Source organism: Scyliorhinus torazame, chromosome 15 (assembly GCF_047496885.1).
Source record: "Scyliorhinus torazame isolate Kashiwa2021f chromosome 15, sScyTor2.1, whole genome shotgun sequence".
Classification (NCBI taxonomy): Eukaryota; Metazoa; Chordata; class Chondrichthyes; order Carcharhiniformes; family Scyliorhinidae; genus Scyliorhinus; species Scyliorhinus torazame.
The window spans coordinates 205643894-205661224 of NC_092721.1; the positions used below are offsets into that span (position 1 = coordinate 205643894).

Consider the following 17331-nt stretch of genomic DNA (forward strand, 5'->3'; position numbering starts at 1 on the left):
TTTGTGTCGTCTGCAAACTTACTAATCAGACCAGTTACATTTTCCTCCAAATCATTTATATATACTACAAAGAGCAAAGGTCCCAGCACTGATCCCTGTGGAACACCACTGGTCACAGCCCTCCAATTAGAAAAGCATCCTTCCATTGCTACTCTCTGCCTTCTATGACCTAGCCAGTTCTGTATCCACCTTGCCAGCTCACCCCTGATCCCGTGTGACTTCACCTTTTGTACTAGTCTACCATGAGGGACCTTGTCAAAGGCCTTACTGAAGTCCATATAGACAACATCTACTGCCCTACCTGCATCAATCATCTTAGTGACTTCCTCGAAAAACTCTATCAAGTTAGTGAGACACGACCTCCCCTTCACAAAACCGTGCTGCCTCTCACTAATACGTCCATTTGCTTCCAAATGGGAGTAGATCCTGTCTCTAAGAATTCTCTCCAGTAATTTCCCTACCACTGAAGTAAGGCTCACCGGCCTGTAGTTCCCGGGATTATCCTTGCTACCCTTCTTAAACAGAGGAACAACATTGGCTATTCTCCAGTCCTCCGGGACATCCCCTGAAGACAGCGAGGATCCAAAGATTTCTGTCAAGGCCTCAGCAATTTCCTCTCCAGCCTCCTTCAGTATTCTGGGGTAGATCCCATCAGGCCCTGGGGACTTATCTACCTTAATATTTTTTAAGACACCCAACACCTCGTCTTTTTGGATCACAATGTGACCCAGGCTATCTACACCCCCTTCTCCAGACTCAACATCTACCAATTCCTTCTCTTTGGTGAATACTGATGCAAAGTATTCATTTAGTACCTCGCCCATTTCCTCTGGCTCCACACATAGATTCCCTTGCCTATCCTTCAGTGGGCCAACCCTTTCCCTGGCTACCCTCTTGCTTTTTATGTACGTGTAAAAAGCCTTGGGATTTTCCTTAACCCTATTTGCTAATGACTTTTCGTGACCCCTTCTAACCCTCCTGACTCCTTGCTTAAGTTCCTTCCTACTTTCCTTATATGCCACACAGGCTTTGTCTGTTCCCAGCCTTTTAGCCCTGACAAATGCCTCCTTTTTCTTTTTGACGAGGCCTACAATATCACTCGTCATCCAAGGTTCCCGAAAATTGCCGTATTTATCTTTCTTCCTCACAGGAACATGCCGGTCCTGTATTCCTTTCAACTGACACTTGAAAGCCTCCCACATGTCAGATGTTGATTTGCCCTCAAACATCCGCCCCCAATCTATGTTCTTCAGTTCCTGCCTAATATTATTATAATTAGCCTTCCCCCAATTTAGCACATTCATCCTCGGACCACTCTTATCCTTGTCCACCAGTACTTTAAAACTTACTGAATTGTGGTCACTGTTACCGAAATGCTCCCCTACTGAAACATCTACCACCTGGCCGGGCTCATTCCCCAATACCAGGTCCAGTACCGCCCCTTCCCTAGTTGGACTGTTTACATATTGTTTTAAGAAGCCCTCCTGGATGCTCCTTACAAACTCCGCCCCGTCTAAGCCCCTGGCACTAAGTGAGTCCCAGTCAATATTGGGGAAGTTGAAGTCTCCCATCACCACAACCCTGTTGTTTTTACTCTTTTCCAAAATCTGTCTACCTATCTGCTCCTCTATCTCCCGCTGGCTGTTGGGAGGCCTGTAGTATACCCCCAACATTGTGACTGCACCCTTCTTATTCCTGATCTCTACCCATATAGCCTCACTGCCCTCTGAGGTGTCCTCTCGCAGTATAGCTGTGATATTCTCCCGAACAAGTGGCGCAACTCCACCTCCCCTTTTACATCCCCCTCTATCCTGCCTGAAACATCTAAATCCTGGAATGTTTAGCTGCCAATCCTGCCCTTCCCTCAACCAGGTCTCTGTAATGGCAACAACATCATAGTTCCAAGTAGTAATCCAAGCTCTAAGTTCATCTGCCTTACCCGTAATGCTCCTTGCATTAAAACATATGCACTTCAGGCCACCAGACCCGCTGTGTTCAGCAACTTCTCCCCGTCTGCTCTGCCTCAGAGCCACACTGTCCCTCTTCCCTAGTTCTCCCTCAATGCTCTCACCTTCTGACCTATTGCTCCCGTGCCCACCCCCCTGCCATACTAGTTTAAACCCTCCCGTGTGACACTAGCAAACCTCGCGGCCAGGATATTTATGCCTCTCCGGTTTAGATGCAACCCGTCCTTCTTATACAGGTCACACCTGCCCCGGAAGAGCTCCCAGTGGTCCAGATAATGGAAACCCTCCCTCCTACACCAGCTGTTTAGCCACGTGTTTATCTGCTCTATCTTCCTATTTCTAGCCTCACTGGCACGTGGCACAGGGAGTAATCCCGAGATTACAACCCTCGAGGTCCTGTCTTTTAACTTTCTGCCTCGCTCCCTGAACTCCTGCTGCAGGACCTCATGCCCCTTCCTGCCTATGTCGTTAGTACCAATATGTACAACGACCTCTGCCTGTTTGCCCTCCCCCTTCAGGATTCCCTCTACCCGTTCGGAGACATCCTGGACCCTGGCACCAGGGAGGCAACATACCATCCTGGAGTCTCTTTCACGTCCACAGAAGCGCCTATCTGTGCCCCTGACTATAGAGTCCCCTATTACTATTACTCTTCTGCGCTTTGACCCTCCCTTCTGAACATCAGAGCCAGCCGTGGTGCCACTGCTCTGGCTGCTGCTGTTTTCCCCTGATAGGCTATCCCCCCCGACAGTATCCAAAGGGGTATATCTGTTCGAGAGGGGGACAACCACAGGGGATTCCTGCATTGACTGCCTGCCCTTTCTGGTGGTCACCCATTTCTCTGCCTGCACCTTGGGTGTGACCACATTTACATAACTGCGATCTATGACGCTTTCCGCCACCTGCATGCTCCTAAGTGCATCCAATTGCTGCTCCAACCGAACCATGCGGTCTGTGAGGTGCTCCAGTTGGGTGCACTTTCTGCAGATGAAGCCATCCGGGACGCTGGAAGCCTCCCGGACCTGCCACATCTCATCAGTCTGTGCTCATTGAACTATATTGGCTCCGAGCTCAGCACTGCATCCTTATTTCCAAATCCCGCTAAGTCCTCAACCTTCCCTAGCTCTGTAACCCCCTCCAGTTCGCAATATCGGCACATCCTCAAATCTGGCCTCTGGCAGACCCCTCATAAAATCATTTTTTGATGAAATTCCTCAATCTTTGCTTTGTCAAAATGTAGCAAAACAATCCCTCTGTTCAGACAGCGGGGGGGAAGGGGGCAAATTAAAAACAGATTCTAATCTATCCTGTCATTCCAAACAGTCATCGGTGTAAGGTATGTTTGAAGTTTGGGATTGGGCCACTAAAACAGAAGAGCAATTCACTATCAAAGTCGGGATGGTCGGGCTAAACAGACACAATTGAATGGTACGTGGAGGACTATTCAACTAGGGAAGCAGGAAGTTTAAATATATTGCGACTGGGGGTGGGTGCAGCACAGATTCACCACAACGATAACAGGGCTTAAAGGTTTAAAATACGTGGAGGGGGTGTATTAACCGGTTTGTATTGCCTTGGCTTTAGAAGGCGAAGGGGGTGGTCTAATCAAGGCACGGTAGCACAGCCGTTAGCACAGTGGTTTCACAGCTCCAGGGACCCAGGTTCGATTCCCGGCTTGGGTCACTGTCTGTGCGGAGTCTGCACGTTCTCCCCGTGTCTGCGTGGGTTTCCTCCGGGTGCTCCGGTTTCCTCCCACAAGTCCCGGAAGACGTGCTTGTTAGGTGAATCGGACATTCCAATTTCTCCCTCAGTGTACCCGAACAGGCGCTGGAATGTGGCGACTAGGGGCTTTTCACAGTAACTTCATTGCTGTGTTAATGTAATGAAAAATGAAAATGAAAGTCACTTATTGTCACAAGTAGGCTTCAATGAAGTTACTGTGAAAAACCCCTAGTCACCACATTCCGGCGCCTGTTCGGGGAGGCTGGTACGGGAATTGAACCGTGCTGCTGGCCTGCCTTCGTCTGCTTTCAAAGCCAGCGATTTAGCCCTGTGCTAAACAGCCCCTGCCTACTTGTGACAATAAAGATTATAGCGGGGGAAATATCAGGAATAATTTCCTCACTCAAAGAGGAGTGGAAATCTGGAATTCTCTCCCCCACCACGAGGATACAAAACCTTTTCCAGCATCGTCTAACCATAGTGAGGCAGTTTCAAAGTAATTTATACAGTTAGACAGAGGCTGCTGCCCCTGGGCTCACTTTACCCCTATTGTAGATGCCATGTAGTCTGCGCACATTTCTGCAAAGTCACGACTCAACACTCCATAATACAACCCATAAAACAGCAGTGACACTCCAAAGTCCATTCCATCTTCTGGCTTTATTCTGAGGGAAAAAGACAAATAGGAATTACGTCAAATGCAATTCCTGCAATCCCGACTACTCCGAGTGACGCTCAAGGAAGAACCTGCATGTTTATAGAACCAACACAACTCCTGGGGAGGCAGTGGTACTGGCAGTAATCCAGAGATCCAGGGTACTCGGGTTCGAATCCCACTGCAGATGTTGAAATTTGAATTCAATTTTAAAAATCTGATATTAAAAGTCTAATGATGGGGGCAGCACGGTAGCACAGTGGTTAGCACTGCTGCCTCACAGAGCCGAGGACCCAGGTTCATTCCCAGCCCCGGGTGACTGTGTGGAGTTTTGCACATTCTCCCTGTGTCTGCATGGGTCTCGCCCCCACAACCCAAAGATATGCAGGTTAGGTGGATTGGCCACGCTAAATTACCCCTTAATTGGATAAGAAAGAATTGGGTGCGTTAAATTTATATTGAAATAAAAATTAAACGTCTAATGATGACCATGAAACCATTATCAATTGTTGTAAAAACCCATCTGGGTCACCAATGTCCATCAGGGAAGGAAATCTGCCGTCCTTACCCGGTCTGGCCTACATGTGACTCCAGACCCACAGCAATGTGGTTGATTCTCAAATGAACTCAGAAATAGAGGGCAGTTAGGGATGGGCAATAAATGCAAGTTAGCTCGTGCACGTTAGCTTTAAATCCAGGTAAGTGAACTCTGCCCTACTGGGAGAGGATGTGGTCCCCAGATCTGTCAAATAGAAACTCTACCCATGTGTATTTCTCAATGGTCAAGTTGTTAATAGGTTCCTGGAAACCCCTTTCTCACAGACTGCATACTTTGTCATATTTATGGTAAGTTGTCATCGTGGCCAGGATGCTCAAGGATCCATAGCAACAGAGGAATTCTTGGAAAGGTCAAAGCCTATCGGGTTTCCTGTCCAGATCGAGAGCCACATGATGATGGAGTCGGTGATCACAATGATTGATGATCACAGACCCAGCAATGAGGTTGTTGAAATAGCCCAGCGTGGACAGCTTTGTGAACCATAATCAAAGCCACCTGTTCCTCCTAGATGTACGTCACAAAGAATTATAGGATGGTACAGGCCAGTCGGCCCATCATGCATGTGGCAGCTCCTTGAAATAGCTACAATTAGCCTCACTGCTCTTTCCTCATTGGCCCGCAAATCCAGTTCCTTTTCCAGTGTTTATCCAATTCACTTTTGGAAGTTGTTATTCAATTTGTTTTTAGGCATTCAGGCAGTGCATTGCAGATCATAATAATTCACCACGTCAAAAAATTCTCCCCTCCCCTCTGGTCCTTTAGCCAATCGCTTGAAAGCGGTGTCCCCTGGCTACTAACCCTTCCACCAGCGGAAACAGTCTCTTCATTGAAATCCTGAGACTTTGAACACCTCTATCAAATCCTTCCTTAATCTTCTCTGCACTAAGGAAAACAATTTCTTCCTCGCCAATTTCTTCATGTAACTGAACGCCCATCCCTGGAATCATTCGAGTAAATCTCCTCTGCATTTTACCGTCCCAAAGTGTGGTGTCCAGTATTGGACACAGTACTCCATTGCTTTTATAAAGGTTGTTCTTCCACTCATCCCTCCAATAACAAAGCCTTTTAAAACAGCCTTCTCACCCAGTCTTGCCATTTGAAAGATTTGTGTAATGTATCGGCAAGTCTCTCTGTCTCCGCTCCTTGTAAAATTGAATTCATGCCTTAAATCGCTCACATATTGTAATGCAATGCATAGTGGTTAACACTATTGCTTCACAGCGCCAGGGACCCAGGTTCGATTCCCGGCTTGGGTCACTGTCTGTGCGGTGTCTGCACGTTCTTCCTGTGTCTGCAAAGGTTTCCTCCGGGGGCTCCAGTTTCCTCCCACAGGTCCCGAAAGTGTGCTGTTAGGTGAATTAGACATTCTGAATTCTCCCTCCGTGTCCACGAACAGGCACCGGAGTGTGGCGACTAGGAGATTTTCACAGTAACTTCATTGCAGTGTTAATGTAAGCCTACTTGTGACAACAATAATTAAAATATTTCATTTTCAGTGAACAATCTCACCTAATTTGTATTTGAATGAATCAACACTAAGTACTTTCATCATCTCCCTAGGGAGCCTGTTTCATGAACTGAACCCTCGGTCACTTAAATATTGGATCCACAGATTGGAATTGGTGTAACGCCCTCCCGTTCAACGTCCACAACCTGCGGTTTCAGAGCTTCCCAGGATGTGTTTAGGCCATTACCCTTTGAGAGGAGGACTCAAAAGACACCCAGTTCACAACCTCAGGGCATCCCAAACCACTTTTTAAAAAAATTTTTTTTAAAAGAGTCATAGAGATTTGCAGCATAGAAACAGGCCCTTCGGCCCAACCTGTCCATGCCGTCCAGTTTTCACTACTAAGTTAGTTCCAATTGCCCGCATTTGGCCCACATTCCTCTATTCCCAGCTTTCCCATATAACTGTCTAAATGCTTTTTAAAAGGCAAAATTGTACCTGCCTCAACTACTGCTTCTGGCAGCTTGTTCCAGACACTCACCATCGTCTATGTGTAAAAAATTGGCCCCATGGACCCTTATGTATCTCTCCCCTCTTACCTTAAACCTATGCCCTCTAGTGTTGGATCCCCCGAACTTTGGAAAAATATATTTTTTTAAAATAAATTTAGAGTATCCAATTAATATATTCCAATTAAGGGGCAATTCAGTGTGGCCAATCCACCCACTCTGCACATCTTTGGGTTGTGGGGATGAAACCCACGCAAACACGGGGAGAATGTGCAAACTCCACACGGACAGTGACCCAGAGCCGGGAGCGAACCTTGGACCTCGGCACCCTGAGGCAGCAGGGCTAACCCACTGCGCCACCCACGCTGCCCTTTGGGAAAAGATGTTGACTATCTGCCTTATCTATGCCCCTCATTATTTTACAGACCTCTAAGATTACCCCTAAGCCTCCTACGCCCCAGGGAAAAAAGACAGTCTCTCCAGCCTCTCCTTATAACTGTTTATAATGTAGGAAACGCAGCACCCAATTTGTGCACAGCAAGCTGCCACGTCTTCAAATGTGAAATGACCAGGTCAGCTGTTTTTTTAGTAATGGGTTAGATATTGCACCATACTACTGAGAGAGAAGTCACCTGTTCTTCATGGGATCTTTTAAATCCACTTTTAAAGGGCAGGGGGCTTCAGGTTAACATTTCACTCGAAAAGCATTCCCTCGGCATCAAAATCTAGCGTGTCTGCGAGATTTTGCGTTCCAGTCTCTGGAGTAGGACTTGAACCAACAACAATGTGACTCAGTGGTGAGAATGCACCAGCTGATTCCTGGCTGATGCAGCAAGATTTGGCTGGTGAAGGGCAGCACTGCGGCCTCACGACGCCGAGGTCCCAGGTTCGATCCCGGCTCTGGGTCACTATCTGTGTGGAGTTTGCACATTCTCCCCGTGTTTGTGTGGGTTTCGCTCCCACAACCCAAAGATGTGCAGGCTAGGTGGATTGGCCACGCTAAATTGCTCCTTAATTGGAAACAATGAATTGGGTACTCTAAATGTATTAAAAATAAATTTGTCTGGTGAAATGATGGAAGAATATCCCAAGCTTCGATTGCCCTTTGAAAGTCAGAGTGTTTCCAGCATTAATTTGCTCCCTTTACCTGCCCTTCGGACTTTACAGGTGGGCGAGCAAGTGAGCGAGTTCACTGCAGTTTCTCCATTTCCTTGCGTCAAGTCAGCTCGGCATTCAATGCTTTCACCTCTTCAAAGCACCTTTCACAACTTTGAACAGTTCTGGTGGAACCAATGAGGTGAGGGGAAGGGGGTGGGTTGGAATGGATTAGATTTCCCCCAATCCTCGCAGTAATTCGGCTGGATTTCACATGCCTCTCCTTTGTGGGTGTTTCAATCCAGCTGTAGCAGTCTGCTGTTGTGCCACGTATCAATGTAATTTGCACCAGGCAGGCTGGGCTGGGCTTCACCAGGGAGAAACAGCTCCATCCATAGGTCTTACTGTTTCATTACAGTTCAAGTGTAAAGTTGGAAAAGGCGAAATAGTCACACAATGGAAACAGGCTCTATGATGGTGCTTGTGGTCATACCTCCAAACCAGTGACCTCTACTGCCTGGAAGCATATGGGCAGAAGACCTGTGGGAACAACACCACCGGGAAGATCCCCACCATCCTGATTTGGAAATATATCGCTGTTCCTTCACTGTCGCTGGGTCACAATCCTGGATCTCCCGAACAGCACTGTGGGTGTACCTACACCTCATGGACTGCAATAGTTCAAGGAGGCACTCCACCACCACCTTATGAAGGGTAATTAGGGATGGGCAATAATGCTGGCCTAGCCAGCGACACCCACTTCCCATGAGCCTACGATAAAAACACAAGTCTCCCCCACCCCTCTTCACGTCACCCCACCGGTATACCCTTCTATTCTTTTCTCCTTAGTGTTATTTCCAGCTTCCCTGAAACGACAACTATGCTACTCCCTTCAACACACCCAGTGTTCCAGATACTCCTGAATTTCTTCCAGGCTTTATTTATAGAGTTTTACAGCACCATAGAGGCCCTTAAGCCCATAATGTCCATGCCGGCCATCAAGCATCCATCTCCTGTACCAGCCTCCCCGAACAGGCACTGGAATGTGGCGACTAGGGGCTTTTCACAGTAACTTCATTGAAGCTTATTTGTGCCAATAAGCGATTATTGTTATAATTCGAATCACATTTTCCAGCACTTGGATGCTGTCGCATTTCAAATGCTCATCTAAATCTTATAACTATATGAACTAAATACTTTAGGGGCTGTTTAGCACAGGGCTAAATCGCTGGCTTTGAAAGCAGACCAAGGCAGGCCAGCAGCGCGGTTCAATTCCCGTACCAGCCTCCCCGAACAGGCGCCAGAATGTGGCGACTAGGGGCTTTTCACAGTAACTTCATTTGAAGCCTACTTGTGACAAGCGATTTTCATTTTTCATTATAAACATTGTGAGGGCTCATGCCCGTCTCTACCACCCTTTCAGGCAGCGAGTTTTTTACGCAGAGGGTAGTGGGTGCCTGGAACTCACTACCGGAGGAGGTAGTGGAAGCAGGGACGATAGGGACATTTAAGGGGCATCTTGACAAATATATGAATAGGATGGGAATAGAAGGATACGGACCCAGGAAGTGTAGAAGATTGTAGTTTAGTCGGGCAGTATGGTCGGCACGGGCTTGGAGGGCCGAAGGGCCTGTTCCTGTGCTGTACATTTCTTTGTTCTTTGTTCTTTGTTGTTTGAGTTCCAGATTCCCACCACCCTCTGGGTGAAAACATTTTTTCCTCACATCCTCTCACCTCAAATCTCTGGATTGGATTGGATGTTTATTGTCACGTGTACCGAGGTACAGTGAAAAGTATTTTTCTGCGAGCAGCTCAACAGATCATTAAGTACATGAGAAGAAAAGGGAATAAAAGAAAATACATAATAGGGCAACACAACATATACAATGTAACTACATAAGCACTGGCATCGGAGGAAGCATACAGGGTGTAGTGTTAATGAGGTCAGTCCATCAGAGGGTCATTTAGGAGTCTGGTGACTGTGGGGAAGCTGTTTTTGAGTCTGTTCGTGCATGTTCTCAAACTTCTGTATCTCCTGCCCGATGGAAGAAGTTGGAAGAGTGAGTGAGCCGGGTGGGAGGGATCTTTGATTATGCTGCCCGCTTTCCCCAGGCAGCGGGAGGTGTAGATGGAGTCAATGGATGGGAGGCAGGTTTGTGTGATGGACTGGGCGGTGTTCACAACTCTCTGAAGTTTCTTGCAGTCCTGGGCCGAGCAGTTGCCATACCAGGATCACACGGGATCAGGGGTGAGCTGGCAAGGTGGATACAGAACTGGCTCGGTCATAGAAGGCAGAGAGTAGCAATGGAAGGATGCTTTTCTAATTGGAGGGCTGTGACCAGTGGTGTTCCACAGGGATCAGTGCTGGGACCTTTGCTCTTTGTAGTATATATAAATGATTTGGAGGAAAATGTAACTGGTCTGATTAGTAAGTTTGCAGACGACACAAAGGTTGGTGGAATTGTGGATAGCGATGAGGACTGTCAGAGGATAGAGCAGGATTTAGATTGTTTGGAGACTTGGGCGGAGAGATGGCAGATGGAGTTTAATCCGGACAAATGTGAGGTAATGAATTTTGGAAGGTCTAATGCAGGTAGGGAATATACAGTGAATGGTAGAACCCTCAAGAGTATTGAAAGTCAAAGAGATCTAGGAGTACAGGTCCACAGGTCATTGAAAGGGGCAACACAGGTGGAGAAGATAGTCAAGAAGGCATACGGCATGCTTGCCTTCATTGGCCGGGGCATTGAGTATAAGAATTGGCAAGTCATGTTGCAGCTGTATAGAACCTTAGTTAGGCCACACTTGGAGTATAGTGTTCAATTCTGGTCGCCACACTACCAGAAGGATGTGGAGGCTTTAGCGAGGGTGCAGAAGAGATTTACCAGAATGTTGCCTGGTATGGAGGGCATTAGCTATGAGGAGCGGTTGAATAAACTCGGTTTGTTCTCACTGGAACGAAGGAGGTTGAGGGGAGACCTGATAGAGGTCTACAAAATTATGAGGGGCATAGACAGAGTGGATAGTCAGAGGCTTTTCCCCAGGGTAGAGGGGTCAATTACTAGGGGGCATAGGTTTAAGGTGAGAGGGGTAAGGTTTAGAGTAGATGTACGAGGCAAGTTTTTTTACACACCGGGTACTGGGTGCCTGGAACTCGCTGCCGGAGGTGGTGGTGGAAGCAGGGACGATAGTGACATTTAAGGGGCATCTTGACAAATACATGAATAGGATGGGAATAAAGGGATACGGACCCAGGAAATGTAGAAGATTGTAGTTTAGTCGGGCAGCATGGTTGGCACGGGCTTGGAGGGCCGAAGGGCTTGTTCCTGTGCTGTACGTTTCTTTGTTCTTTGTGGTTCAGGCTGTGATGCAGCCCGATAGGATACTTTCTATGGTGCATCTGTAAAGGTTGGTAAGAGTTAATGTGGACATGCCGAATTTCCTTAGTTTCCGGAGGACGTATAGGCGCTGTTGTGCTTTCTTGGTGGTAGCGTCAACGTGGGTGGACCAGGACAGATTTTTGGAGATGTGCACCCCTAGGAATTTGAAACTGCTAACCATCTCCACCCCGGCCCCGTTGATGCTGACAGGGGTGTGTACAGTACATTGCTTCCTGAAGTCAATTACCAGCTCTTTAGTTTTGCTGGCATTGAGGGAGAGATTGTTGTCGCTACACCACTCCACTAGGTTCTCTATCTCCCTCCTGTATTCGGACTCATCGTTATTCGAGATCCGGCCCACTATGGTTGTATCGTCAGCAAACTTGTAGATGGATTTGGAACCAAGTTTTGCCACGCAGTCGTGTGTGTACAGGGAGTAGAGTACGGGGCTAAGTACGCAGCCTTGCGGGGCGCCGGTGTTGAGGACTATTGTGGAGGAGGTGTTGTTGTTCATTCTGTTGCCCCCTGGTTATTGGCCCCTCTGCTAAGGGGATCCACCTTTTTGACCAGTCTCCCATGTGGGACCCTGTCAAAAGCCTTACTGAGTCCATGTAGGCTACATCAACTGCACTACCCTTATCTACACACTAGTCACCTCCTCCAAAAATTCAATCAAATCTGTAAGACGTGATCACCTTTGACAAAGCCATTCTGACTAGTTTCCCGAACACTGATGTTGGACTCACGGGCCTGTCATTTCCTGGTTTACCCCTATCACCCTTCTTGAATAATGGCATCACATTAGCTGTTCTCCAGTCCTCTGGGACCTCTCCTGTGGTCAGGGAAGATTTGAAAATTGTCACAGCCGTTGCAATCTCTTTCCTTGCCTCACACAGCAGCCTGGGATACATCTCATCTGGGCCTGGGGGTTTATCCACTTTTAAACCTGCTAAAACCGTTAATACCTCCCTCCTCTCAATGTTAATTTATTGAAATACATCACAGTCCTCTCTCCCTGATTTCTATACTTGCGTCATCCTTCTCCATAATGAACACAGATGCAAAGTATTCATATATACTCCCCTACATCTTTCAGCTCCACACACAGATTGCCACGTTGACCCCTAATGGGCCCTACTCTTTTCTTGGTCATCCTTTTACCCCTAATACACTTATGAAACACAGATAGATTTTTAATTATTTTACCTGCCCCCTCTTCACTTTCCTAATTTCTTTTTTAAGCAACTATCTACAACTTATATGTTCCTCTAAGGCTTCCGAGTCCTCCGTATCTGCCATGAGCCTCCCTTTTTTCTTTATCCAATGCTGGATATCCCATGACATCCAGGGTTCTCAGGACTTGTTGGTCCCAGCCTCACCTTTACGGGAACATCTTGGTCCTCTACTCTCTATTTCCTTTTTGAATGAATCCCACTGCTCTGGTGTAGATTTTCCTCCAAGTAGCTGCTCCCAGCCAACATCGGCCAGATCCTGTCTTATCCTATTCAAACTGGCCCTTGCCCAAATTTAGAATCTTTATTTCCGGTCCATTTTTGTCCCCTTCAATAACTACCTTAAATCCTACTGAGTTATGGTTACCGTTTCCAAAATTCTCCCCTACTGAAACTTCACCACTTGCCCAGCTTCATCCTTTAAAACTAGGTTCAGCACCCCCCCCCCCCCCCCCCCCCCCCCCCCACCCCCCGCTCGCTTGCAGTACTTTGTGTACGGGCACAAAATTCTCCTGGATGCATTTTAAGAATTCCACCCCCTCTTAAGCTTTCCACACTTTTGACTATCCCGGTTAATATTACTCCTTGATCAGTATTGTGACACCGCCCCCTCTTTTTCACCCGCCCCCCCCTCAAGATTCTACACCCAGAATGTTTCCTGCCCCTCCTTCAACCATGTGTCTGCAATAGCACCATGTATTAATCACGTTTTGTCTTGTATATTTGATAGTGCAGCACGCACACGCGCACATAACCACCCACGCACCCCTAGAAACAGACCCAGTGATCCATGAATCTAATAACTATCTTGTATTCATATGTTTGATAGAAGGTATTCAAAATATGAATAGTTTGGGAGGAATAAATAAGGAGAAACCACATCCAGTGGCAGAGGTTTGGTAACCAGAGGACTGAAACTTAACCTAAACAAAACCAAGAGTGGGGGATGCAGAGTTGCGATCTGGAAGGCGTTGCTTGAAGTGGCGGTGGAAGCGGATTCAATAACAACTTCAATTGTGAATCGGATAATGCTGGAAGGCTTTTGGAATGTGTGGACATGTGGAAGATGATATCTAATATAAAAAAAGTGTGAAGTGATTCATTTTGATAGGAAGAATAAAGGGACAGGATATAAAACAAATATAAAGCATTGGATTGGATTTGTTTATTGTCATGTGTACCGAGGTACAGTGAAAAGTATTTTTCTGCGAGCAGCTCAACAGATCATTAAGTACATGGGAAGAAAAGGGAAGAAAAGAAAATACATAATAGGGCAACACAAGATGTACAATGTAACTACATAAACACCGGCATCGGATGATGCATACAGGGTGTAGTGTTAATGAGGTCAGTCCATAAGAGGGTCATTTAGGAGTCTGGTGACAGTGGGGAAGAAGCTGATTTTGAGTCTGTTCGTGCGTGTTCTCAGACTTCTGTATCTCCTGCCCGATGGAAGAAGTTGGAAGAGTGAGTAAGCCGGGTGGGAGGGGTCTTTGATTATGCTGCCCGCTTTCCCCAGGCAGCGGGAGGTGTAGATGGAGTCAATGGATGGACTGGGCTGTTTTCACGACTCTGAAGTTTCTTGCGGACCTGGGCCGAGCAGTTGCCATACCAGGCTGTGATGCAGCCAGATAGGATGCTTTCTATGGTGCATCTGTAAAAGTTGGTATGGGTTAATGTGGACATGCCGAATTTCCTTAGTTTCCTGAGGAAGTATAGGCGCTGTTGTGCTTTCTTGGTGGTAGCGTCGGCGTGGGTGGACCAGGACAGATTTTTGGAGATGTGCACCCCTAAGAATTTGAAACTGCTAACCATCTCCACCTTAGCCCCGTTGATGCTGACAGGGGTGTGTACAGTACTTTGCTTCCTGAAGTCAATGACCAGCTCTTTAGTTTTGCTGGCATTGAGGGAGAGATTGTTGTCGCTACACCACTCCACTAGGTTCTCTATCTCCCTCCTGTATTCGGACTCATCGTTATTCGAGATCCGGCCCACTATGGTCGTATCGTCAGCAAATTTGTAGATGGAGTTGGAACCAAGTTTTGCCACGCAGTCGTGTGTGTACAGGGAGTAGAGTAGGGGGCTAACTACACAGCCTTGCAGGGCCCCGGTATTGAGGACTATTGTGGAGGTGGTATTGTTGTTCATTCTTACTGATTGTGGTCTGTTAGTCAGAAAATCGAGGATCCAGTTGCAGAGTGGGGAGCCAAGTCCTAGGTTTTAGAGCTTTGTTATGAGCTTGGCTGGGATTATGGTGTTGAAGGCGGAGCTGTAGTCAATAAATAGGAGTCTAATGTAGGAGTCCTTGTTTTTGAGATGCTCTAGGGATGCGTGTAGGACCAGGGAAATGGTGTCTGATGTGGACCGGTTGCAGCGGTATGCGAATTGCAGTGGATCAAGGCGTTCTGGGAGTATGGAGGTGATGCGCTTCATGATCAACCTCTCGAAGCACTTCATTACGACTGAAGTCAGGGCCACCGGACGGTAGTCATTGAGGCACGTTGCCTGGTTCGTCTTTGGTACCGGTATGATGGTATGCAGGAATAGAGAGCTTGGCGTACAAGTGTGGAAACCACTGAAGGTGACAAACAGGTTGTGAAAGTTGAGAGAAAGGTCAAGGCAAATGGGATCCTGCACTTTATAAAGTACAAAAGTAAGGAAGTTGTGGTGAGACTTTTAAAACTCTGATTCACCCTCAACATTTAATTCTGGGCACTGCACTTTAGTAAAGATAGGAAGGCTTTAGAGAACGTGCAGAAAAGATACACGAGAACGGTTTCAGAGATGAGGGACTTCAGTTACGTGGATAGATTGGAGACACTGGGACTGGTTTCCTTGGAGAAGGTTGGGAGGATATTTGATAGATCACAAGCAGGCTGGACAGAATAGACAGGGAGAGACTGTTCCACTTGTGGAAGGGTCGAGAACCAGATGGCATTGATTTAAGGTGAACAGGAAAAGAACAAAGGCCATGAGGAAAAACGTCTTTACACAGAGAGGGGTTAGGACCTGGAATGCACTGGCCGAAAGTCTAGTAGAGGCAATTTAACTTGGCTTTCAAAAGGGAACTGGTTAATCATCAGAAAATAAACCATTTGTATGGTAAGGAAAAGGGTGGAACTTGGAGAGTTGCTCCTGCAGAGAGCTGGCATGGACGCGACAGGCTGAATGGCCTCCTGTGGTGTAGCCATTCTATGTAATTAAAATTCCCATCAAAAAATGGCATACATAACTCAGAGACCAGGACAAAGCTGTTAATATCCAGATGCTTGAACTAACAAGTACTCGACTTTCGCATTTAACAAAAAAAGTATGACACATATGTCAACCTCCAGGATCGAGAATCATATTGATTGGAAGAACAAGATGCGACAATATACAGTAAAACAAAGGGAACAAATCTAAAAGTCATCCAGGAACAGCTTGCAGCTGATGAAAGCCAGCTCGTTATACGGCTCCAATGTTATACGGCTCCAATGGGTAAACAAGCCTTGGCCCAACTGCCAAGTACTGCTGCAGTCCCCATGGACACTAATAACTTTTTAAATAGAAATAAATCTGATGGACACTTTAAAGCTTTTACTGTAACAAACCAAGTAAAACCAATATAATTAAACAACAGTTAATAAGGAGGACAGTTTAAACAAAGACCTAAATTTCACTTCAATCAATAAATAGAATAAAAATGCACCTCACTTGATTACAAGCACTCATTACTTTGCACACAAATGTGCGATCACATGCAATCTCACAGCCTTTCCAACTCAGCCTCCGCTATGTAGGATCCCTCAGTTCCCACTCAATTGTTGGGCTGCAGAGTCACAGTCACCAGAAGCTGTATTGAATCCGAAGTCCCTGGACACGGTTATCACTGACGGTGCACATGTCTACAAACCCTCTCCCTCAGGTCATGATAGTCCCAAGGACACGACACCCCAGATCCCCTGCTCCGGTCCCTTTAAATTGTCTCGGGTGGTCTCTGGCAACACTGTAGCAGCAGCAATGGGTCCTGGACAATCCACAATCCCTTGCCCTTCTAGTCTTCAGCTCTTTGCACTTTCCAACTCTCTAACTCACTGTAACAGTCTCTGCTGAGAATAGTCTCAGAGTTCTGCTTCAACACCAGGATCTGTTCAAAAATAGCCGAACAGAAACCTGTTCCATTTGGGAATAACTCTGCATCTTTTCTCTCACCTAAATTCTCAAGTGTTCTGAAATGCAATTAACTCTCTTTCAGAATACTCACCAGACCATTTTGGACTTAAAGGTACATCGCACAAAAGAAAAGGCAGGCGTTTCCACCATCACGCAAACCAGCCTCCCGTCCATTGATTCTGTCTACAATTCCCACTACCTCGGAAAGGCAGCCAGAATAATTAAGGACCCCACGCACCCCGGACATACTCTCTTCCACCTTCTTCCGTCAGGAAAAAGATACCAAAGTTTGAGGTCACGTACCAACCAACTCAAGAACAGCTTCTTCCCTACTGCCATCAGACATTTGAATGGACCTACCTCGTATTAAGTTGATCTCTACACCTTGCAATAACTATTATTGAAGAATAAAGGGATTAAGGGTTATGGTGTTCGGGCCGGAAAGTGGAGCTGAGTCCACAAAAGATCAGCCATGATCTCATTGAATGGTGGAGCAGGCTCGAGGGGCCAGGTGGCCTACTCCTGCTCCTAGTTCTTATTATATTCTGCAGTCTCTCCTTCCTTCCCTATGTACAGTACACATTGTTAGTACAGCAGGCAAGAAACAATG

General features: G+C 46.7%; 1 protein-coding gene across 1 annotated transcript in view; it reads right to left on the reverse strand.

The window, feature by feature from the left end:
• rnf121 (ring finger protein 121) overlaps positions 1-17331 on the reverse strand; it is a 122392-nt gene that overhangs the window by 17759 nt on the left and 87302 nt on the right. The window contains exon 6 of the mRNA XM_072477492.1: positions 4234-4354. Within this exon, the coding sequence (XP_072333593.1) occupies positions 4234-4354 (121 nt within the window). The remainder of the gene's footprint in view (positions 1-4233; positions 4355-17331) is intronic.